Consider the following 22,473-nt stretch of genomic DNA (forward strand, 5'->3'; position numbering starts at 1 on the left):
CAGAAGAAAAAGTCAGCAGAAACAGGAGACTCTGGCTGGTGTGTTGAGAAATCTTCCAGGAGAAGCTGCTGCCATAAATGAAATACTTCTGGCCGTGAAGGACTGTAGCTGTCCCAGGGCATGGAGCTGGTACCAGCTGGTGGCAGCTGGGATGACTGTGGCTGTCCTAGTGGTGAAATCAAACAGCAAACTATGAGCAGAGAGAGTGGCAAGACAAGGGTTTTAATAATGAAGGTGTTGCTGGTAACATAGGTAAGGAAATGTGCTTGCTTACAGGTTTGAAGCTGACAGCATCCCTTTAAATAAGGAAATACATTTTCTGAGAGGAGAAAGTTACCTGGAAAGCTCTGTACAAGGCCGCAGTGGAGCAGCTAACACTACTCTGGTTCAAGTGCTCTGATTATTCTCCACGGACTGGCTTTGAAAAATCTCTCACTTAGAAAAAGAAATTCTTTTTAAAAAATGCAACCTGTGATTGTCTATCCTAGCAGTGCCCTGTGACATTTGTACAATAGAAAAGTGATGCTTTAAATAGTGACCTGAAAGCTACTGCCACGTGCTTTATACAGCATGCAACAATGCCAGGGACTGGGGACACTGCCGGGGCTGCAGAGCTGCCTCTGACAGCTCCAGCATCCCTGGGGAAGCGCCACGGGAGCCACGGCCAGGCTGGACCTCCTCCCAGCAGCTTCCTCTCCGTGTGCTGTCCTTCCAGTAACACAAATATTAAATACACTCAGTCTGTAAATAGTTTAACAATCTTTGTCAGCAACAATATTTACTTTGGCAAAACCAGAATTGCAATGAACAGATGTGTCCATCGCATAGTCTGCAGCAAGTTCTTTGGTGGAAGCCAAGAAGCAAAGGCTCCTTCTTGCTAGAGCCTGAGGAAGAATATTGCACAGAGACTCATAGGAGAAATGCTGGTGATTCCAAACGGGAGCATCACTGCGGGAGAGCTTCCTTCTCTGCCGGCTTCGGGAGAACGGGCTCCTCCAGGCTCGGTGATTCACAGCTGTTCTCCGGTAGCCTTGCTCTGGGCTGAGGGAGCAGTGATGCTGGAGGAAACTCAGGGAGGAAGGGATGGCTGCTGAGGATCGAGGAGGGATGGGCAGAAGGATGGAGGGGAGGATGGCAGCACAAGCAGGCGCTCACACAAACCTGCAGCCACACCCAGAGCCCGTTCGGCTCTGCCATGAGTGATTGCTGAGTGACCCTGCCTGGCTTCCTCTGCTCTCGGATCATGCAAGGGGCTGGAGATCATCCTGACCTGGCTGTGCAGAGAACAGCCCCTCCATAGCCCAGCTGGTTCTTTCATACAACTTGCTCCTGCCTTGGCCAAAACACATCCCACATCTCTTTGTGTGCACCATGCTAGCAGGGACACAGCTGCTCCACTGGGATGCCACATCCCTGCCGTTCCTGCGCCTGCATGCTGAACATCTGCCTCCAACATCCAGAGCTTTCTGCTCCAAGGTCACAGGCAGCAGCCTGATCCAGTTCAGAATGCAGCCAGGATGGCTCCTGGGCTTTCAGCCCCTCAGGACATGCCATGGTGCCACCATGAACATGGTGATCTCCATCTCTCATCCATTTGGAGCAGAGCTGTGCAGGGATGGGGCAATGCAGCTTTGGGCAGGAGGAGGGAAGCAAGAGCCTGGCTGTCCAGAGAAGGGTGCTTGGCACCTGGCTGGGCATAGCCCCACGCTCCTCACCCTGGCATGGGCACAGCCAAGATGAGCCCAACAGGTTTGCCTGAAGGACTGGATGAGGAGAGGAGAGGAGAGGAGAGGAGAGGAGAGGAGAGGAGAGGAGAGGAGAGGAGAGGAGAGGAGAGGAGAGGAGAGGAGAGGAGTTGGGAGAGGAGAGGAGGCAACAGTGGGCTCTCCTCTCCATGATTTCCTGTTGCCACCCAGGTGAGGTCACCTCACCATACAGTCTTGTCATGAGCTGCTCCAGTTCTCACGAGAGTGACTGCTAAAACTGGGGGTGAAAGATTAAAGAAAGAAAACTGAAGTCCTTGTCAATCAAAAAAAGTGTTTCAGGCACTGGTGCCCTCTGTGGGGATGTGTCAAAGGAGGAAAACCAAAGTACCAGAGTTGTTGTGTTGTCAATTTTCAGTGACTGGAAATTCAAACGAGTTTACACGCTGGGAAAATGACTCCAGTTTCCCCTGGATGAGGCGTGTTAGCCCTGCATGTTCTCTGGCACGACAGAAACACTGCACTGCCTGCTGCAGGCTCACAGCATCCTGCCCCAGCACATCCCTTCACCACTGCTGCAGGTGCAGGTCCATGCTGGTGTTCAGGTTGAGGTCAGCAACATCCAGGAAATCGATGTTGAAGATGCTGGGGCCTGCAGGGGTGAGCGAGCTGAAGCCGGTGGCAGAGCTGGGGGGGGTGAGGTCTAGCCACTCCATCGTTTCCCATGGAGACTCAGTGAAACTCATTTGTAAACCTGAGCCTTCAGCAGGGGAAGGGGAGAGCTGGGTTTCCATGGGCGACAGGGGAGTCTGTAAAATCTCCTGGGAGTTGAGCAGTTCATCTGCGGCTTTGCCAGAGAAGCCCTCCATCATCCCTTCGAAGTGGGGCTCCTCTGCCCCCATCTTCAGCAGGGCCATGTCACTGACCCTGCCCAGGGGGCTGTGGGCATTGAGCAGCACCTCGAGGTGAGTGTCGCTGCTGCCTGGGCAGTGCTCGAAGGGCAGAGCTGCTGAGGACACCGACTCGAACGGGGCAGAGCCCTTGGGCAGAGAGCCGCTGGAGTTCCCTGTAGACACCATTATCTGAGGTACTTTCTGGAGGCAGGACCGGTCTTCCTTGGCATTGGCTGGGATTTCTGTCAATGAATAAGAGGGGTTTGAGGTGCTCTGAGAGTGCCCAGCACTGCTGGGCACAGGGGCACCACCACAGCCCTCCAGCTGACCCCTTGGGCATCCCTAAGGAGACTCGCTCCCCACCCAATCCCACTGGCATTGCTTGTCCACCCTCCCTGTGGGAAGCCTCACACATTCCTGCTTTCTGACATTGATCCCCTGGGTTTAGACACAGTCCCTAGGGCACAAGCACTGGCAGCTGTCCCCAAGGGGCTGGGAAAGGGCACTTGGCACAGGGGAGGTCACCAGAAGTGCTCTGTGTGGGAGAAGGCACTGGCAGCACTGGGAATGGGGACACTGGGGGCTCTGTGTGGGGAGGGGGCTGGCAGTGCTGTGCACAGGGCTGCTGCCCTGCTGTCCCTTCTGGACTGGCACCTGCAGGAGCAGGCTCCAGGAGGGCCAATGTGCTTTGGGGTTCAATTTCAGTGGCTGCTGGCACGGGGAGGGCAGGTGAAAGCTGTACTCAACTCAGGCAGCTCTGCTGGGGTGCACAGAGTGCACTGAGCCCCACAGACCCATGCTGGTCTGGAGGGGAAGCCCTGGAGGAGAACAAGGAAGCAGAGCATACCTCCACTCTCAATCAGCACGTCCAGGAGCTCGTCCATCTGCTGACTTCGTGTCATCTGCTGCAGCAAACGACAAAGAGGAGAGTAGAGGGCGTTAGGAGGAGAGTCCCTCCAGCCACAAGCCAGGTAGATGGCTCTAGACCCCAGAAAAGATGGCTTTAGACCCCACAGATGGCTTCCTCCCATGCAGAAGAGAGGCCATACCAACACGGGGCTGGGAGCAGCATTCAGGGCACTGCAGGGACATGGGACAATCATGGTGGATCCAAGGAGCAGAGCACCCTTCCCTGCTGCCAACCCTCCACAGCCTGCCCTGTCCCAGAGCCCTCAGGACACACCAATATTTTGGCCCCAGCACCTCACACTGGCACCTGCCTGCCTGCTCTCCCTGCTCCCTGCACTGCCCAGTCTCCCTCCTCTCCCTGACTGGAACCTGGAAGGATCTCCTGCAAGATGGCATAAACCCATTTTCACCCCTGGCAACAGCATCATTCCACTTTCCTAAAGGCACCATCACTCCCAGCACTGAGGCTGCTGCCAGGCTCTCATGGAAAGGAAGGTGTTCCTGGGCGATGCACAGTCCTCCCTGTGGGAAAAGCACTCAGGGTATGGCTCAGGGAGGCAGATGGCACGGAGCAGGATGAGGTTTCCTGGTGACTTGGGAATGCTCAAGGCTCTGTTTCTCACATAGCTCTGAGCATCCAAAGAGAGTACACTGGCACCCCAGGGGACCTGGGGGGTGTCAGGACCCCTGTGTGCACAGGGGACACCATCCTGCCCAGCAGGGTATCCGATGCTTTGTGGCAGCCAGTCAGCAACGAACCCTTCAAAAAAGCCCATTCCTCATGGAAACAGGCCTGTCCTACCCAGAGACCCCAGAACGGGTTGGAACTCCTGCAGCTGAGTCCCTCTAACTGCAAAAGGACATCATGGGCAGCCCTTGCCCTGTAGAAAACAAAAACCATGCAGTTACCTGCTTCACTGCATCCTCATAGGGTGGAGGCTGCTTTACCTCTGACAGGGCTGGGCTTGACTTACAAAAACTTGGGGATGGAATAGAAAACTTTTGGCCTGACTGCGCAGCCATCTGCATGGGGAAATACAGGGAAATGGAGTCAATGCACGGTGGGAGGCTCAGCTCTCTCATCCCTGTTGAGGTTGGTGTGGTGCCAGGGAATATAACGATTTTGTGGGTCAAACAAACTCAGACAAAATGCCTGGCCTTTGAGCAGGATAGAGGCAGGTAAACCACTCCCTGACCTAGCTCTGTGACCCAGTGTCACAGAGCATCCTGATGCTTGGTCAGCTGTGGACATGCAGGACAAAGAGAAGACAGAGATGGGCTGCTGGTGCTTGGCTGTGCTTGGCCAACGATGGGTCACTTCCCCAGCTTCCTCCCAGCCCCTCCCCATCACCACCTGCCTGGGGGTTCTCACAGAGCTCAGGCCATGGAAGATCACCTGAAAGAGGGAAACCTCTGCCTGTGCCAAACACCTTCGGAACTTTGCCAACTTTTTGCCAGGTTCCCCCTCCAGGATGTACCACATTTGAAGGACAGTGCCTGCCAGCTGCCATCCCCATCACCTGTATGCCCTTGTGTGTCCTTCCCCACTGCCTGGCTGTGGCCTTTTGGTCCCACAAAAACCAGGCACTTGCCTGTTCAGGTGGGCTGTATCCAGGAGTGGATCCAAGGCAGCTGTGAGGTCACTCTGCCTGGCCATGCACATCCTGGCCACCTTTCTGTGGAGAGCAGCTGGAAGGAACACTACCTCTGGCTCATGGGCACAGGGAAGGAATTCTTGCTGAAGAAGTACTCTTGCCCCTGGGAGTCCCTTGCAGGCAGCAGAGGAATGCCCAGGATGGGTGGTGCTGGACTTGGGATGAGCTGCAGGACACAATGGGACCATCCCCTCTGTACACCCCAGCTCTAGGGCAGCAAGAGAGGAGTTGGAGATACCCCTGCAGTGTCACTGCTCCTTCCTGATCCTTACTGACCACTGCCCAGCTGCCCAGAGCAGCCCTGCTGCCTCTCTTGGATATCACCTCACATCACTGTGTCCCACTGCCTATTGCACCCACAGCTCTGCTCCAGGGCCCAGTTCACCTCCACAGCCCCAGTGCCAGGGTCACCCCTGCATCCCCTGCTCTCTGCTCCCCATTGCCCAGCTCATCCAGGACACTGCTCCCCGTTGCCCAGCTTATCCAAACTAGTGCTCACATCACCTTCCTCACCCCTGCACCAGCCCCACTACCTCCCTCACCCCAACTCCACTGCCCACCATGCCCATTCCACTGGCAGCTCTGTATCTGCCCCTCCTCACCCGAAATTGCTGCCCTTTCCCACCTCACTGGCCGTGCTGTTTGCCAACTTCTCATGGCACCTACCTCACCGTCCTCTGGACACAGCACTGAGCCCCACTTTGTGCCTCCTTGGGGCCACCACAGGTTGGTTCAGAGTGGCCCTGCTCTGGCTGCCCTGCACACCCAGCCTGCCCCTGCTGCACCCCTGTGTGCATGCCTTGCACCCCTGTGCATGGGACACCCTGAAAGGTGCTGCTGGGGAGCCCTGGGAGGGCACTGGATGAACTGGGACTGCAATCAGCAGAACCTTGTGCTGTTTAGTTCTGGTAGCACAACCCCCTCCTCAAACATTCACACCTGTCCAGGGGGCTGAGTGAGAAGTGGTGGCTGCTGAAGACAACTCTCTGCTGGGCTGGTGGCCTGGTGGGGAGGCACAAGTTTGCTCTGACTGCAGACCCCATCTGCCAGCACTGTTCCAGCTTCCTGAGAAAAGGCTTCCTGGGGCAACTGCTTTCCGCCAGCTCAGTGGTGAAAATCCCTCACACACTGCAGGGAGCCACAATGGCTTGGCAAGATGCTGGAAAACCCTGCAGCCATGCAGTGGGCTCTCCCAGGGGTGTAGGAACTATGCCAGGGCTCTCCCAGGAGCTGAAGGATCCATGCTGGTGCTTCCCTGGTGTGCACAGAGCTGTGCCAGGGCTCCATGGGGCATGGGCAGCTGAGCCAGAACTCCCCCAGGTGCAGCACAAGCTGTGCCAGGACTCCCCCTGAGGGGAGAGGCAGCTGGGTTTGGGATCTTTTAGGGCTGAAGCAGCTGTGCCAGTGCTCCCCCAGGGAAGAAGGAGTTGTGCCAGGACCCCTCCATGGGCAGAGGGAGCTGTGCCAGGGCTCCATGGGGCAGAGAGAGCTGTGCCAGGGCTCCCCAGGGCAGAGGGAACTGTGCCAGGGCTCCCCAGGGCAGAAGGAACTGTGCCAGAACTCCATAGGGCAGAGGATGCTCTGCCAGGACTCTCCCATGACACCGGGAGCTTTGCCAGTGCTCACCTAGAGGCAGAGAGACCTGTGCTGGGGTCCCCTGCGGAAGAGGGGAGCTGTGCCAGGGCTTCCCCAGGGCAGCAGGAGCTGTGCCAGGGCTCCATGGGGCACGGGAGCTGTTCTGTGTCCCCCCAGGGCAACTGGCTCGGGTGGTAGGGCTCCCCGGGAGACACCCTGCAAAGGACCCTGCAGTGCTACCAGCTGCTAACCCACTGTCCATCTGGAATACTCACTGCCCTTGCAGGCAGCCTCACAAGCTGCCACAGCCCCTGGGTGCCCACCCCGGTGCCAGCAGCCCCGGGCCAAGAGGAAAGGCCTCCCCCCTGTCGGTGTGACCCTGCGGGGTCCAGGCTGGCACTCACCGGAGCTGTGCGGAGGCAGCTGCTGCCCGGCGGGGACCCACTGCGGCCCTCGGGGGACACCGGGAGCAGGTAGTGGCTGTTGGGGGACGGTGGCAGGCTGATGTGCTGGGGGCTCTTTGCAGCCCCCAGGGGAGAGTGCTGGGGGGAGCACTGCGGGCTCAGGAATGTCGAGGAGGTGATGGTGCTTTGCCCTGCGGGCTCCAAGCAGTGGCTGTTTACAATGTGGGGCACCTGCGGCACCCCACAGTTACTCAGCTTATCCGAGCTGCCAGCCTGGCCTTTCAGGGCCATTTGTTTGGATGCAAAGGGGCAGCTGGACACGGTGTTTTCTTGTTTGATGGGGACACCAAAGAAATGCTGAGCAGGCTGCTGCTTCTCCTCAAGGCCATTGCTTCTCTTTCGCTTCTGCAGCTGCATCCGCAGCTCTTCCACCTGCCTCTGCTCTTGCTGCAGCTTCCACGTCAGTTCATTGATGACCTTCTGCTTCTCCACCAGCATCTTGTCTTTCTCGGTGTCTATTCCTTCCAGTTCCAGCTGGATGCTCCCTCCATTCATGCTGCTCATGAGGCTTTCCTCGGCGCTGCCATGAACCGGAGATGGCTGGAGACCAAACTGTGGAGAAGACATGGGCCCGTCGTTGAAGGTGTCTGGCAAAGAGCCGCTCACAGAGAGGTCAGAGGAGGCAGGTGAGATGGGTGGGGTGGAGCTGGTGCTGCCAAAGTGGTAGAAGCCATTGGATAACATGCTGCTGGAGGACTGTGATTGGTAACTCGACAGGGTGCTTGTTGGAGTGACTGGGAAGGTGACAGTGGTGATCTCGCCGAAGTTTGGGACTGCGTTGCTGCTGCACTCCTGGAAGGGCCGCAGCCGCTCCATCAGCGCTGTTTTGGTTCCCGACACAGGCAGGCCTCGTATTCGGAGCTGCTGCCTCAGCTCTGACACCTGCAAGGAAAGTCACTCGTGATCAGTCTCACTGCCACATAAGCCCTTTTTCTAAAGGCTTCTAACCCAGTGCTTCCAACTGGCAGTCTCAGATCACAGTCTTGCAGTTTCAAGCTTTAAAGCTCTGACCTCCTAGGTGCTCCCTGCCTCACCTGCAGTCACCAGAGTCACCATGCACGGGCCTGACCACTGCACATCCTGCAGAATCTCAACCTTGCCTAACAGGAAAACCTTCCTCCTTCCTCCAGGAACTGTGACTCCTCTCCATGAACCAGCAGGGGTCCTTGGGTCAGGGAAGCAACTCAAGATTCCCTTCCTAGCAGTAGGTTTCTCCACGAGCAGAGGACTTTGACACAGACCAGGACCCAGCTGATGGCTCAGAGAATGTGACACATACCTTGGAGGATGCTCTATGCTTAGGCACATGATTCAGCCACCTGTGCTGGGGCAAACTCGTTATTTCTAACTCTGGGCTGGCCACAAGTCTCTGTTCCTAGAAGGATTTGGCCTTCCCCATGGCTAAGGGTCCATTAGCAAAGTATAAAAGAATACCACCATAAAACCACAGAGCAATGGAGTCTGGAGCTGCAGGAGCAGCAGCTCAGATCACCCTTTAGCCTGACCTGAAGTCTCCCCAGGCTACACCTTTGGTTTGCTGATACACAGGCTGGAGCAGTGCACCCCCTCATCACCTGCAGAGCAGCAAACCCTCATGTTCAGACCCTCAACAGTGACCAAGCCCTGCCCCAGGGTCTGTAATGTACTCCTGGGTGGCTCAGAGCACAGCGGTTCAGGTGTGCTGATCTGTGACATGGTCACTCCCAGACTGTGGCACTCCCCTGACACACTCAGAGGCAGCATAGCACTCAGGCTGTGACATTCTGCTCCTGCAGTGACGAAGTTTGCACTCACTTTGAGATCATCCAAGTTGGATGGCAGAGGGCCTGGCTTGATAGACGAGACACAAGACTGGCCTGAAAAGGTGGTTTTCACTGGAGAAAGAGGGGTGTTGTTGACAGAAGCTGATGAAGAATTTGAACTTTTGACCATTTGCTCATTTGATTGCCTGCAATAACAAAGGAGATTTGGGGTAACTTGTCTGTCCCTCCAGGGTCTTTGTGCCCAGCATCCCATCCCTCTGCTCCCTTGGGGCTGCTGTCTCCATATGAGACTTAAGGATGGCCAAGAAAAACCAGGCTGGGCTGTAGGAGATTGCTGGTGTCCCACCAACAGGTCACAGTTGCCCCAGCCAATGCACACAGTCAGAATGGCTTGGGAGGAGTCTATGCTGTTCCCAAGCTTTTCTGTTTCACTGGCATGCCTCTATCCCCTTGCTCTGGCACAAATGGATACAGTGGGGGAAAGTTTGGAGAGAGACAGGACTAAATACTGCTGCTAGCACAGTGCCACTCACTTTAGCTGTCCTTGGTGCATCCCAGGGTAACTGAAATGCTGCTGCTGCTGTTGCTGCTGCTGCTGCTGCTGCTGGCTGAGGATCTGGAGCTGCAGGAAGAGCTGCTGCTGTTGGAGAAGTCTGGCATATGCAGAATCCATGGGTGGAGGGGACTTCTCTGCTTTCTGGTCTGGCGGGATGTACTGGTGGTACTTGAGCTTCTTCACTTTGGGCTTGGTGTCTTTGGGCTTTTTGTGACGGTTCTTGCTGTCACTGGATGATTTGGACTGTTGGTCCAAGAAGGAAAGGAATTAGGTGTGAGAAGAGCTCCTACCACCCCCATGGGACCTCAGAGGCATGGGACAGAACAAGGACAGCTCATACTGGCACCCTGACACTCCAGCTCCAAGAGCTGCTGAGCCTGGATGTGGAGGACTCCCTCAGCACTGCATCCTATCTCAGCTGTGCTGGAGAGCACATGAGATGGAGAATGACCCTCTCTGCCTGGAAGGTATTCCAGTGTTTCCTTGTTTCTCCTCCTGCTCCAGGCCCCAGGGGATGTTCTCAGTGCAGGACTCAAGCAATTGCCTCTAGCAAGCTGTACTGCTCTATCCTGTACCATTACACAATGAATTAAATCAGTTTTTGACACAAGCTTTGTCTGCCTGCATTATTCAAAGCCTTTAAGGCCAGGCACCCAGAGCTCCCACACATTTGGGGTGCAGCACATGGACATTTCAGGCTTGGATGCAGCCGGGTGCCCAGGGCTGGTCCCTCTCCCGGGCAGCCCGGAGGCACCGGCATTACCTTCACGGCGGAAGGCACCGGGAGCGTCGGGCTCTCCTGGCCCGCCGTCTGCTTGGGGCTGTCACACTGGCTGCCCTGCCCCGGGGCAGTGTCCGGAGCGTGGCCATCGGCACTGGGAGGACGATCCTGCAAGGGAGAGGTGAGAGGGGCTGTGGGGCCGGACCCAGAGCTGCCCAGCCTGGACAGGGGTACCTGGTACTCTGTTTCCTTATTCCATGTTGTTCCCAGTCCCCACGGATGCCTCAGTGCATCCCAGTCCCCTCATGTCTCTCCCGCCCACGGACCCCAGCTATCCCAGTCCTTTCCCAGTCCTCTGTCTCCACAGTCCTCCTTGGTTTCCAAGCCCTCCCAGTTTCACCTAAGCCCTGTATCCTTGATACGTGAGGCACTGCTTGACCCTCAGTGTCCCCCAGACTAGCCCAGTCCTCCAGGTGACCAGCGGGTGGCCACAATCACTCTGCGATTCCCCCACCCCAGTCTGCCCCACTTCCTCTCCCCTCCGTCCATCCCAGCCCCCCCAGTCTGTCTCAGTCTACTCCAGTTCCCCCTAGCTCCCTCATTCCCCTCAGCCTCCACATTCCCCCAATTCTCCCCCAGCTGCCCCCAGTTCCCCCAATTCTCCCCCAGTTCCCCCAATTCTCCCCCAGTTCCCCTCAGTTCCCCCAATTCTCCCTCAGTTCCTCCAGTTCCCCCAGTTCCTCCAATTCTCACCCAGTCCCCCCAGTTCCCCAGTTCCTCGCTCCAGCCCGGCGCTGCCGGCGCTGCAGTGCCCGTGCCGGCCGGCAGGGGGCGCGCCAGCCCTGCGCAGGGCGGGTCACAAAATCACAGAGAACCACAGAATTACAGAGAATCACAGAATTACAGAATTAACCAGGTTGGAAAAGACCTTTGAGATCATTGAGTCCAACCTGTGACCCAACACCACCTTGTCACCCAGACCATGGCACTGAGTGCCACATCCAGTCTGTTCTGAAACACCTCCAGGGACAATGACTCCACCACCTCTCTGGGCAGCTCATTCCAATGCCCAATCACTCTTTGTGTGAAGAAATTCTTCCTGATGTCCAACCTAAACCTCCCTTGGAGCAGCTTAAGGCTGTGTCCTCTTGTCCTATTGCTCGCTGCCATGGAGAAAAGACCAACCCCCACCTGGCTGCACCCTCCTGTCGGGGAGTGTAGAGAGTGATGAGGTCTCCCCTAAGATTTCTCTTCTCCAGGCTGAGCCCCCCCAGTTTCCTCAGCCGCTCCTCACAGGATTTGTGTTCCAGACCCTTCACAGCCTTGTTGCCCTTCTCTGGACACGCTCCAGCATCTCCACATTCTTTCTAAATTCTGGGGGCCCCAGAACTGGAGCAGCACACAAGGTGCAGCCTAACCAGTGTCAGGTATTGAGGAGGAGTCGCTTCCTCGGCCCGGGACCCCGCGTGTCCCTCCTGTGCCCCCCTGTCGCTCCTGTCCCTCCTGTGCTCCCTCCCCTGTGCCACCCCCGTTCGCCCGCGTCTCCCCTGTCCCCCGTGTCCCCCCCGGCTCCAGGACTGCTCGTCCTACCTGGGGGGCTCCGGCAGGGGCGGCGGGGGGCGGCTCTGGGGCCTTGGAGCCGGGGGGCGGCTCGGCGGGTCCCGGGGAGCCGCGGCTGCGGGGCCGCTCCGGGGACAGCCCGTCGTTGCTGCTGTCCTCCTCGAAGGCAAAGGCGTCGGCCGGGCGGGTAAAGCCGCCCTGGGTGCCTGCGGGGGCAGAGGGGTGACGGTGAGAGCCCGCGGGGAGGGCCGGCGGGGCGGGATGGTTGGTGGCTCAACCCGGGGCACCAGCCCGGGGCCGAGGGGCACAGGCGGTGTCCGGGGAGCTCGGCCATCTCCCGGGCCTGCTGCCCCGCGGCTGGGGCAGAGCAACGGGGCCATGGGTACGGGCGTTTGGGAGAGGGAGAGAGGAGGGGTATGAGGAGTAGAGACCATGGACCATGTTCTGTGGGACAGGGAGGGATGAAGGGCGTGAGGAATCGGGACCATGGAGAGAAGAGCGGTCCCTTGGGAGAGGAGAGCAGTGTGAGGAGCCAGGACCATGGACCGTGTTCCTTGGGACAGGGAGACAGGAGGGTTTGGAGGAGCTCGGCTGGCCAGCACAGCAGCGCTGGGGCAAACAGGTGGGACAGGTGCAGAAGGGGCTCTGCCATCCTGCCCCTCCGCTGGGCTGAGGTGCAACAGGGGTGAGAGCTGCCCTCCCTCAGATAAGCACCCCAGCTGAACTCCCACACCACACATGGGACCCTGTCCTCAGCAGAAGGACTGAGGTTGAAACCAGCTCAGAGTGTGATCCACCTGCTCGTGGCACAAGAGCCAAGAAGGGTGGATGTGTCTGCAGGTGCACAGAGGCTCCCACATCCTGTCTCTGTCCACAGGTTTCACCCACAGGACATGGTTCAAACCACAGCTGCTGCCTGCCTGCCAGTCCCAGGCTGCTCCGCCTGCACAGCTCCTGCACTGTTATCTGCTAGTCAGATGGGCAAGGGCTCTTGACCCCGAGGTTTTGATGATAAATAAAGTGCTGAGAAAAAAAAGTCTCATGTGAGCCTCGGAAGATCTGCAGGTGGGGGTAGAGGAAGGAGCAGCGTGGCCACACTCATAATCTCCTCGTGCTCATGTCTGGCATTTGTCAGGCAGCTTGGCACACTGATAGCGAGGTGACAAATGGGGAAATAGGAAGGGCCTGGGAACAAGCTTCCACCTGTCCCTGCTGCTGGTCTAGCAATGTGCACCTTCTCACTGACACGCACCTCCTTCTCTGACCCCTGCCCCTATCTGAGAGATAAGGGTTATCTCCACTCCCTGCAGCTGCTGGTGCCAGGCTGGGCGAGGACAGAGCCCTGGCTCCTTGCCTGAGCTGCTGCCCAGACATGGGCTTGGGGAAGTGAGATCAGCCATGTCCAACTTGCTCTCTTCATGCGTCCCTGTGTCCATGCGTCCTCTGATGGAATCCTCTCCATCAGAGGCAGCAGCCAAACATGTCCCTGAGGAACTGCAGCATTGCATGGTTCACCTGGGTGCATGGGAGCTGCTTCCCATGCCTGCAGGCCAGCATGGACATGGCCTCTTGGGAAAAATTACTCCAGGCAAGGGGGCTTGTGGATCTGCTGAGCTGGCACGGAAGTGTGTGTTGAGAAGTGGTACCAAAGCTGGGAGCCTAAGGGACCTTCAGGACACAGCAACAGCCCAGAGCATGACAGGAATGTGCTGCATCCTGCTGCTTGATACCACAGGCCTGTGCCAATGGGGAATGCTTCCCTTATCTGTCCTGCTCTCACCCAGCCCGGCCTGAGCATATTGTTGCTTGATCCCGTGTCCCTGCTGTAATCTCAGGCAGGATGGTGTTTGCTCTGGGCTGTTTCTAATGCACTGGGTATTGTCCTCTTGAGTGCATTGGACAAAGTGATGACAAGGACCTGGTAAAAAAGGGTTCTTGTATCACTGTTCAACTATGCAGGGCACTGGCAGGCTCCTGTCACTGGGACGTTTGGGCTTTCGGTTGGGGTCTGGCACTTTCTGCTCACCCTGCCAGAGGTGATTAGAGGAACACGTCAGCTGAACTTTCCACTGTATAAACAGTTGAGATTCCAAGGTTAAAGTAAAAAGATTTTAAACCCTGTCATCTTTCTGGTATTGCAAAAACAAAAGGCTTAACATTCAGAAGTGCCAGTGCTCATCTCTGCTCCGTGTTCAGCCCTTTGCCCCAAACTATGAGTATCATGAGGTGCCTTTGACTCCAAAAATGAGCTTGAGGATTCTTCTGCTTGAGCCTTTCTTCTGCAGAGACCTGAGGGCTGGGATGGTATTCCTGGTGCAGCTGCACCACCTTCTTCTCATGGCACCCTATGGTACTAAGCAACTTCATGTTGGACCCTAATGTGCTGTTGTGTTTCACCCTAAATGGGATGAAATTGGCTTACAAGGAGATGTTTTTCCCCAGCAATGTGACAGAAGGGCATTGTGAAAGGGAGAAATTTAAAACTGAACAAATCATTTCTAAGCCAGACTTTTTGTTTTTAATAGTTTGGTCCTGTAAATCTGTTTACCACGAGCTCCTGATAAGGCAGCTGGAGAGTTGTTCTATTCAAGATTCAAGCTCATTTGCCCAGCCTCCAAACCTCAGCTCCAGGGGATAAAGTCATGCTCAAACTGCCTCAAATGTTTATAATAAAGGGGGGAGATTTTATAAACTTTTTTCCCCCACAGTTCTCTCCTTCAATGAATGGCTGGGGAGATTTTACTTGAACTCTCCTTAAAAATTCCTCTTCAGGAAGAGTCCTGGAACATTTCACCTTCAAAGAGGAGAGCTGCGACATGCTGGGAACAGAGCAGCTTCCAGGGCCAGGCTGGAGAAGCTGCTGTACATACACGACCTGCATTTCACAGCCCCCAAACCCAGAGCAGGAACAGTTGTAGGGCAGGACAGAGCAGCACCTGAGCCTGGAATATTTCATGTCATTTATGATGGTTTCTGACATGAAATGAAAGTCAAAGTGCTTCCTGTTTCAACTCTCATTTTTGGCATATCCTATCATTTCAGGACCCCTTCTGTCCCAAAGCCCTGACATTGTCCCCAGCTTGCTCTGAGCTCCAGAACACACCCTTTAAATGGGATTATACCAATGTAAATGATCCATGACTTGAAGAACCATGAGCAACAGAACAAGCAGCTTCCAGGGGCAGAGCACCTCTCAGTGCCTCATTGGAGACCTGAGTGCCAATTTGGACATGTGGAGGTTGCCCCAGGCTTCAAAAATACGGGTTGCTGTCCTGTCACTGCAGGACCCTGCCAGCTTTCCTGCTCCTTCCTCTGCTTTTGGACCTCCCTGTCCTGGCACTGGGCCCTGGTGAAATTTGAGTCACCATTTTTGCTCTGTGTTGGCTCCCACACCAGCTTTCCTGCAGCAGTGTTGGGGAAATAATTGTGGATGATTCTTCCTCCCTCTTCTGGTGGGGGAAGGTGATGGAGAGAAACCAAGCTTAGGCATAAGGCAAGTGCTGGGTCCCAGCTGGAAGGGAGTGTACCCTGTTTGGGGTGCAGGCCCTGCTCATATTCTCCAGCAACTCAGCACCCCAGGGTGCTTCCACACCCCAGGGATGCAGCATCCTGCTCTGTTGGGTCCTGCTTACCTCTAGCACCAGTGGTAAAAAAAAATAGAGAACCACAGCATTGCTGAACTGGGGCCATATCAGCCCATTTAGTGGGATATGAGAGGTTGGCAGGGCACAAGGGGGAGAATCTGGGCTGGTCGCACAACCACACCTCTGCACTCATGTTCTCTCCCATGCTGCAGGAAGGAGTGTCCTGTCTCCAACTGCATCACTTCTGTGCTCAAAGCCTTGGGGAGGGAAAGGGTGTAGGAAGGGAGGTTCTTTCTGAGGGAATGTGGCTGAGCAATTGTGTGCGTTTCAGTGTCACTGCGCTGACAGCTCTGTGCTCACGGGCTGTGCAGGACTGGGCTGGTCACCGTGAAAATAATGAAATTTAAGCAATAAATGCAGCTCTGACATCCAGGCTGGACCCTTCCTGCAGTCACTGTGGTACCTCCTTGTCCCCTCAGCAGCCCCTGCACTGTTCCACACGCACACACAACACACACGTTCGCTGTCACTACCTTTTATGGCCTCTTTCACAGCCGAGTCAACGGGAATTATATTCTTCTCCACCAGCTCCAAAGGACCCGGCCTGAGTGCAATCTTCTCATTGAGGTCATCTGCCAGTCGGGCTCTTTTCAGCTTCATTTGAGTAGACTGAATGGATCCCTCTGCAGCCGAGTCTAGAAGGCCAAAGAGAAGCATCAGGACCAGGGGCTCCTGTGGGTGCAGCACTCAGTGAGAACACACTGCCCTTCAGCACAGCCTCTGGGGGCTCTGGCCAACACCTGAGCATGGCTCAGCACTATCAGGATCTGCTCTGCTGCACTGGATGGGGCTGCTGAGGTTTGGGACATGGGTCCTTCTTTGAGCCTCAGGCCAAACTTCTCCATTCCAAGGAAGAGCCTCTGTCTACCAGCCTGGACTTGCAAACCCAGCCTGCAGCTGGACCATTCTCTGCAACGCCCAGGAGTGATCTGTGATGGAAACTTCATTAACAAGCTGCCACTAACGGGCTGAAAGGGTCTCCAGCTCCTGCCTGCCAGGAGCACACTGGCCCCTTGTGGGCTCATGCAGATGGATCCCTACATCTGTAGAATCATTGGCTGTGCTTGACAGCTGGAGTAAATGGCTTACATGGGAATTAAGATTGCTGAGTCTTGAGCTGTGGACTTCAGTGCTCCATGCCTTCAGGGAAGAATGAGCTGGAGAGGACAAGAGCAAAGGCAGGTAGATCTGGAAACTACAGCCCTATGAAAGTCAGCTGAGAAGATTCCAGATATTGAGGGGTGACAGAAGAATAGCAACTTAAACAGAAAGATTTCCTGAGCAAAGCTTTCTGGCTCCTCTCTTGGCACAGGTGTGAGTACTGAGGGAGTGGAATTCTAAACTAGACCATTTCTATACCCTTGAGGGTCTAAACAGCTGCATGCAGGTTGTTCTAGCTTCAAAGACTGGACACTGCCTGGAAGAGCTGCTGTAGGCAACATGAGCTACAGGGCTTGATACTGTGGAAAATTCTCTGCAGGAGGGGAGGAGAGCTGGTCTAGGGCCATTTCTAGCCTTCAGGTTGTACAGACCAGTGAACACAAATGAGCTCCTTGAGGTGAACAGTAACAGAAGGGGTGCCTGTGAAACCCTTGGATGATGCAAAGTGTCTCACCTGGCCAGTTTCAATCACCTCTAGGTCCTGTTATGAAAAAAATGGATTTGTAAGTCTATGATATGCCAAGACACAGCTCCATGAAATGCAGAGCAGGATGGACAGAGTGTGAGCAGAGGCTGAAGGTAAGGGCAATATGGGGCAGCATGTGCGTCTTGCTCAGAGCACAGCCAAGCACACTGTGTTCTCTGCAGTCTCTCTCCCCTGGCTGGCTCTGCCTGTCCCTGTCCATGCTTGGGGACTGCAGCTGCCTCCACATCTGGTAACAACCCCTCAGCTCCAGTCCGTATTGCTTCTATTATTTAACCTAAGGGAAAGATGCTCTCCAACTCCTAAACAAGCAATGGTGCTAGCTTATTTTAGGGATGGAAACCCAAGGGAAATGCAAAGCAGCAATACTGATCCAGCATGGGACCCTGGCTCAGCCCTCCTGCCTGCCAGAGGAAGAGAGAAATACAGATTGCATCCATGCTGAGAGCAGAGGGCAGCATTCACAGCTGCCAGAGAGTGATCTGTTTCTTCCAGGCAAGAGACAGGACTCAAGGAGGGAAGGAGGGAGGGAGGGAGGGAGGGAGGCTGTGCATCCTCTCTGTCTCTAAGGATCTTCTTATCCCTGGAGATAACGAGGGACACTGTGGTGCTCTGCTGTCTGTGATGGGATACAGCCCTGCCAGCTCTCTGGCTGAGAGGGAACACCAGGATGGGAGAGGAGAGAGCTACTGTGGCTCATGGATAGCAGGGCTTTTCATACAGCTGTGCTGGGATCAATGACTGCATGGGCTGTCACACAGAATATCCAGAATTATAGAAGCACAGAACATGTCCAGCTTTGGGAAGGTGTTACGATGACCTGCTATAGGAATGTTAGTACCCTGGACAACAAATGCCCTGGGTTTGCTCTTCATGATCAGACATCAGCACCAGTGTCTAAGAGAGTTCTCTCTCACAGTTTTCTGTACCCCACTGTTCCCTAGAGCATCTTACACTCTCCCACTGCTAGAGATGGGAGAAAGACTGGATGCCTAGGGACTGTGTCTGTCAGGGAATAAATGTGTGTCCTGCTTCCTGAACATCAGGTCTGGACAGAATTTCATACAACATGTCCCAGTTGAGTCTGCCCCCCATGAGCACCTGGGACAAAGTTAACAGCAGTGAGATTCCTGAAGGAACACAAGTCCCAGGGCAGGAGACACGAGGAGTTCATGGGAGAATCTTGAGCAGTCTTACCTTGCAGAATGTGCATATTGACCAGGTCTGACCGCTCAGGCCTGCTTCTGATCTTGTGCTTGAGATAATCTTCAGTCTGCAGAACACAAATGCAAAGTTACCTGGCTAGAGCAGTGATGAGGTAGTGAGAGCACCTGCCCCTGTGCCATCCCATGATTCTTTTGGATTTATAACAACCTAGGTTGAGTAAGCTCCTAAGTGACATTTTTCATCACTTAGGCACTGGCTTGTTCTTGAGCAGAAGTTCTTCAGAAAGGGAGCAGTGTGCATGTGGCTGCTGACTATTCACTGTACCCACTGCTGTGTACCCTTTGCAACCACTATTGGGCTTCTGATGCCTGAAATGAGAACTCATAGGAAGGGTGAGACCTATTCTCTGAGAGTGGTGGGCCTTCACACCATGTCACCTTTGAGAGCTGCACCCAGGCAGCTCTGGAGTGTCCTGGTAGCAGTGGCTTCTGTGGGAAGCCCAGCATTCCATGGTGAGATATCAGGAGGAGCAAGTCATGAAGCCACTCAGACTCTCCACCCAGGTCAGCCACAAGGCTTAACCTTCCTGCAGACTTGCAGTTCCTGTGCTCTGTGGTTCCTCACCTAAGCTTCGATATGGGGGTGGGAAGATCTGCTTTGCAGTCACTGCAGCTGAGCTTGTGATGGACACGGTCCTGGAGCCTTGTGCCAACTCCCTCATGGCTTTAGGAACAGAGAGGCACACAGAGGTACAGGAACACCATTCATTAGGGCCAAGAAAGTCAGCCTTGAGGGCAGATGACCTCAAGAACACAAATATAAGCTTATCCCCTGGTGAAGAAAAATTAGAGCTCAACTTAGGCAAGTTATTGGCTCTTAGCTAAGCTGTGCTGCAAGAAGAAATAGTACAAAAATTGTAACTTAGTTCAAAGAGGTTAAAATCTTAAGGATTTCTAAAAGAATAGTGCAAGCAGCTGGAGCAAAACTGGGAATCTACAGTACGAAATGTACAGGATCATGAGAAAAACATCTTATAGGGACTTCTGCAGCTAGGATCAAGCAATGGAAAGTCCTGTCTGTGTTCCATAAACAGGAGGAATAATTGTGCATACTGCTGAGATGGCAACAGGATTTAATGCCTTTTAAAACCATCCTCACTAAAAAGATAAATGGTTCTTTATCAATCTGGTGGCTCAACCAAGAACCTTCAGCAACAAAAGAGAAGAAGCTTCAGTTATCATGTTGGAGAACAGGTTAGAGTGTACTCAGAGGAGTTAAATGTTCCCAAACAGTTTGAGACACACGAGGCTAGAGTAATAGCAACTATCTGTGGTTCTCCAGGAAACTGGGCAAAGGAGAGCATGATTTCTTGCTTTAAAAGAGATGGAGAGAAGAAACCACGAAATTATAAAGCAGACAGTAAGATATTGGACCAAGTAATCAAACAATCTATATAAATGGATTTAGAAGATAGCAAGGAGGGGAGCAACAGCCAAGATGAATTTATCAAGAACAAATCGCATCACACAAACTGAAATTCCTTCTATGGAGAGATGACAGTTTTCTGCTACAGGAATAAACAATGAATGTCATGCAGCTTGACTCAAAGCATATTTTGACATTATCTCCCATGGCTTTCTCACATGCAAGCCAGAGAAATTTGGTCTGGATAAGACTAATATAATAAAGAAGCATAGCTGTGGATCACCAGAGGAATTGGAAATGGCTCACAGTCTAAGCAGAAGAATATAACAAATCCTGTCACAAAGCAATGTTTCCTGCTAGCCAATATATGAATCAATGCCTTGAATGATAGAAGACATACTCCTTAATTCTGAATCATTCAAGGTTAACAGATTACAGTGCACCATGATTTGGAGCAACAGATGATCTGAAATACATGTGCTACAGTTTCCAGAAGGACATTTGGGAAGGACTGTGCTCAGGTCACAGACACAGCTAAACCAGCTGATTAAGCACTGCTTTGGATGAAGACTTAATGCACCAGAGATGCCCTTGCAGTGGTCACTGGACAGGGCCTTAGGCAGAAATTGGTTACTCTATGCATAGGAAAAGTAGGCTGTGGAGAATCCAGTGATCAGCAGCTGAACCACAACCCCTAACCAGCAAGAGAGACACAGCACAGGGTGTCAGCTGGGCTCTGTTCTGAAAGGGTCCATGGAGGGGTCTGGGCAGCTACAGACATCACCACTGAGTCAGAGATGGGATCAGTGATGATCGGTGATGGGGGCTGAGGGGAGAGGAGGAGAGGTTGGTTAGTCCAGAGGTGAGATGGCTATTGGGACACAGGATGCAAAACAGCTTTTAAAAGTGCTGCAGGAAAAAAAGAGACACAGTTCTGCATGTGCACTTCATCAGAACAGCTTGGGCTGGAAATCAGAGGCCATGGGCTCACAGCACAGGTCAGAACACCAGAGCAGGCCATGGCACTGGGTATCTGTGGGTGCTCACACATCAGAGCAGGTTGTTGGGCACTGGCTGGCTGTGGGTGCTCACAGGTTTTTGGGCACTGGGTGTCTGTGGTTGCTCACACATCACTCAGGACTGGCCCAGTGGGGCTGTTCTGCTCTGGGGCAGAGGCAGGACAGGCACCCCTGCAGCCCCTCTGTGCTGGGGTGCTGGGTGAGTGCTCAAGCCCTGCTGAGCCAGACAGCCCCAGGAAAGCCAGCCTGCTCTCTTTCCTCCACCCCAGAAATCTATTATAGGACATCAACTTCAAAGTCTGCTGTACTGGCCTGATGCCAGCCTCTAACATAGCCAGTGACATGTTTAAACAAACAATAGACATTTTATTTACTGAAGTCTTTACAACGCCTCACCCTTCCCCCTACTTTTTTTCCCAGCTTATTTCCACCAACACAATCCCGTGCTTGGACCATGTGTAGGTTTGCCTGGTTCCTGTGCCAGGACAGAGCAAGCTGGTGTCTGCACCTGAGTGCAATTAAATTCACGTAATGCATTTCCAACTAATCCTTAGATCAGGTCCTGAATTGGGCTCAGCTCCAGTTGCTGTCCTACAGCTGTGGCTTTGCTCATGTTTCTCCTGTGACTTCAGTTCCTTGGGACCCTGGCTGTTAATAAGCTGCATTTGTGTCTCTGGGGTGCAAATGATGAAGACTTCACGTGGGAGCTTTTTTAACATCAGCTGAAGCAGAAGAGCTTCCAGAACGTATAAACAGTTATCTGCTTTCTGTTTGCACAACATCAGCTTGGAGGAATATCAGCTAAACAGCAAATGCCTTTGAGTAATTAACTGGAAACATCTGCTGATCTTCCCTGTCCCAGGTCTAAGGAGGACAGCTTTGCATGGGAATTATGTTTGCTATGGGCTGTGCTCAGTGTCTTCATTAGCACTAAAAACGCCTGTGGTTAGGGATAGACTAGACCATCCTTCCCCTTTCTCCAGGCAACTAGCCAGTGAAAGCTTTTGAAAAGAAAGAGACACAAATGTATACTTTAACTGTAAAATATATGACACTTCAAGGATACTTTGGATTGCTTGAAATTTTGTAAGCATGCTAATTTTTCAGAGTCATATTGTGTTTCTTACACTCACCATTTATTATCACAGGAGACTTGGGGCAAGTGATTTGGAGTTTGTTTAAGTTCAGAAGAGCACTTTCCTGTATTTCACATTCATTTTTCCTTGCAAAGGTCCTTTCCCATGTGACTCCAAACACGTTTTGCAGATTAATGAACCAAACTCTTGTGTTCAAGCAAAACCTGCATGACTAATTGCTCCCTTTCCTGGGATCATCTCACCAGCTTGGACTGTGGGCTGTTGGAAAACCAATGTGATTTCCCAAAAAGTGATCAGATCACAGAGTTTCAATGTGTTCTGGAAATGGCTACTGCCTTTGGCAGTGTTTAGGGAAACCTGTTACTGGGGTGGGTGGGAGCCTGGGCCATTTCCCCCTTGGATGTTGTGTCCCAATGGTCAAGCTGCACTGCCGAGCTGAAAGCCAGAGCTCCTGCCTGGTGACAAGGTGAGTTCCCTGGGGATTTGCTCCAGGTGACACCTGCATTTCCCCTGCACACTTGCTGACTATGTTCCCTCAGGCCTGGCTGACAGGAGTGCAGAGCAGCCAGAGCAGCAGGAGCAGGCTGTGGATGTGACCTGGAGGGGGAAGCAGCAATTCCACTTTGGTTGGATGTTTGGTTGGATGTTTACTGGAAGGACTGACAAAGCCATGCTGA

The 22,473-nt window shown here is 53.8% G+C and overlaps 1 protein-coding gene across 14 annotated transcripts in view; it reads right to left on the bottom strand.

The window, feature by feature from the left end:
- Nucleotides 1–206: 206 nt before the first annotated feature.
- The window catches only part of MYOCD (myocardin), a 238,252-nt gene continuing 215,985 nt past the window's right edge, over nt 207–22,473 (bottom strand). For 9 of the 14 annotated variants that reach the window (XM_085077963.1, XM_085077969.1, XM_085077966.1 and 6 more), the window contains 10 exons: nt 18,286–18,361; nt 15,917–16,078; nt 11,830–12,005; nt 10,282–10,407; nt 9,496–9,761; nt 8,994–9,147; nt 7,140–8,081; nt 4,415–4,528; nt 3,444–3,501; nt 207–2,838 (listed from right to left, as the gene is read on the bottom strand). In XM_085077963.1, the coding sequence (XP_084934089.1) occupies nt 2,270–2,838; nt 3,444–3,501; nt 4,415–4,528; nt 7,140–8,081; nt 8,994–9,147; nt 9,496–9,761; nt 10,282–10,407; nt 11,830–12,005; nt 15,917–16,078; nt 18,286–18,361 (2,643 nt within the window). In that variant the 3' untranslated portion in view covers nt 207–2,269. The remainder of the gene's footprint in view (nt 2,839–3,443; nt 3,502–4,414; nt 4,529–7,139; nt 8,082–8,993; nt 9,148–9,495; nt 9,762–10,281; nt 10,408–11,829; nt 12,006–15,916; nt 16,079–18,285; nt 18,362–22,473) is intronic. The other 5 variants (XM_085077967.1, XM_085077972.1, XM_085077964.1 and 2 more) reach the window with 4 other exon arrangements.

This window comes from Lichenostomus cassidix, chromosome 18, assembly GCF_008360975.1.
Source record: "Lichenostomus cassidix isolate B80296 chromosome 18, HeHo_3.0, whole genome shotgun sequence".
In the NCBI taxonomy this organism is placed as follows: domain Eukaryota; kingdom Metazoa; phylum Chordata; class Aves; order Passeriformes; family Meliphagidae; genus Lichenostomus; species Lichenostomus cassidix.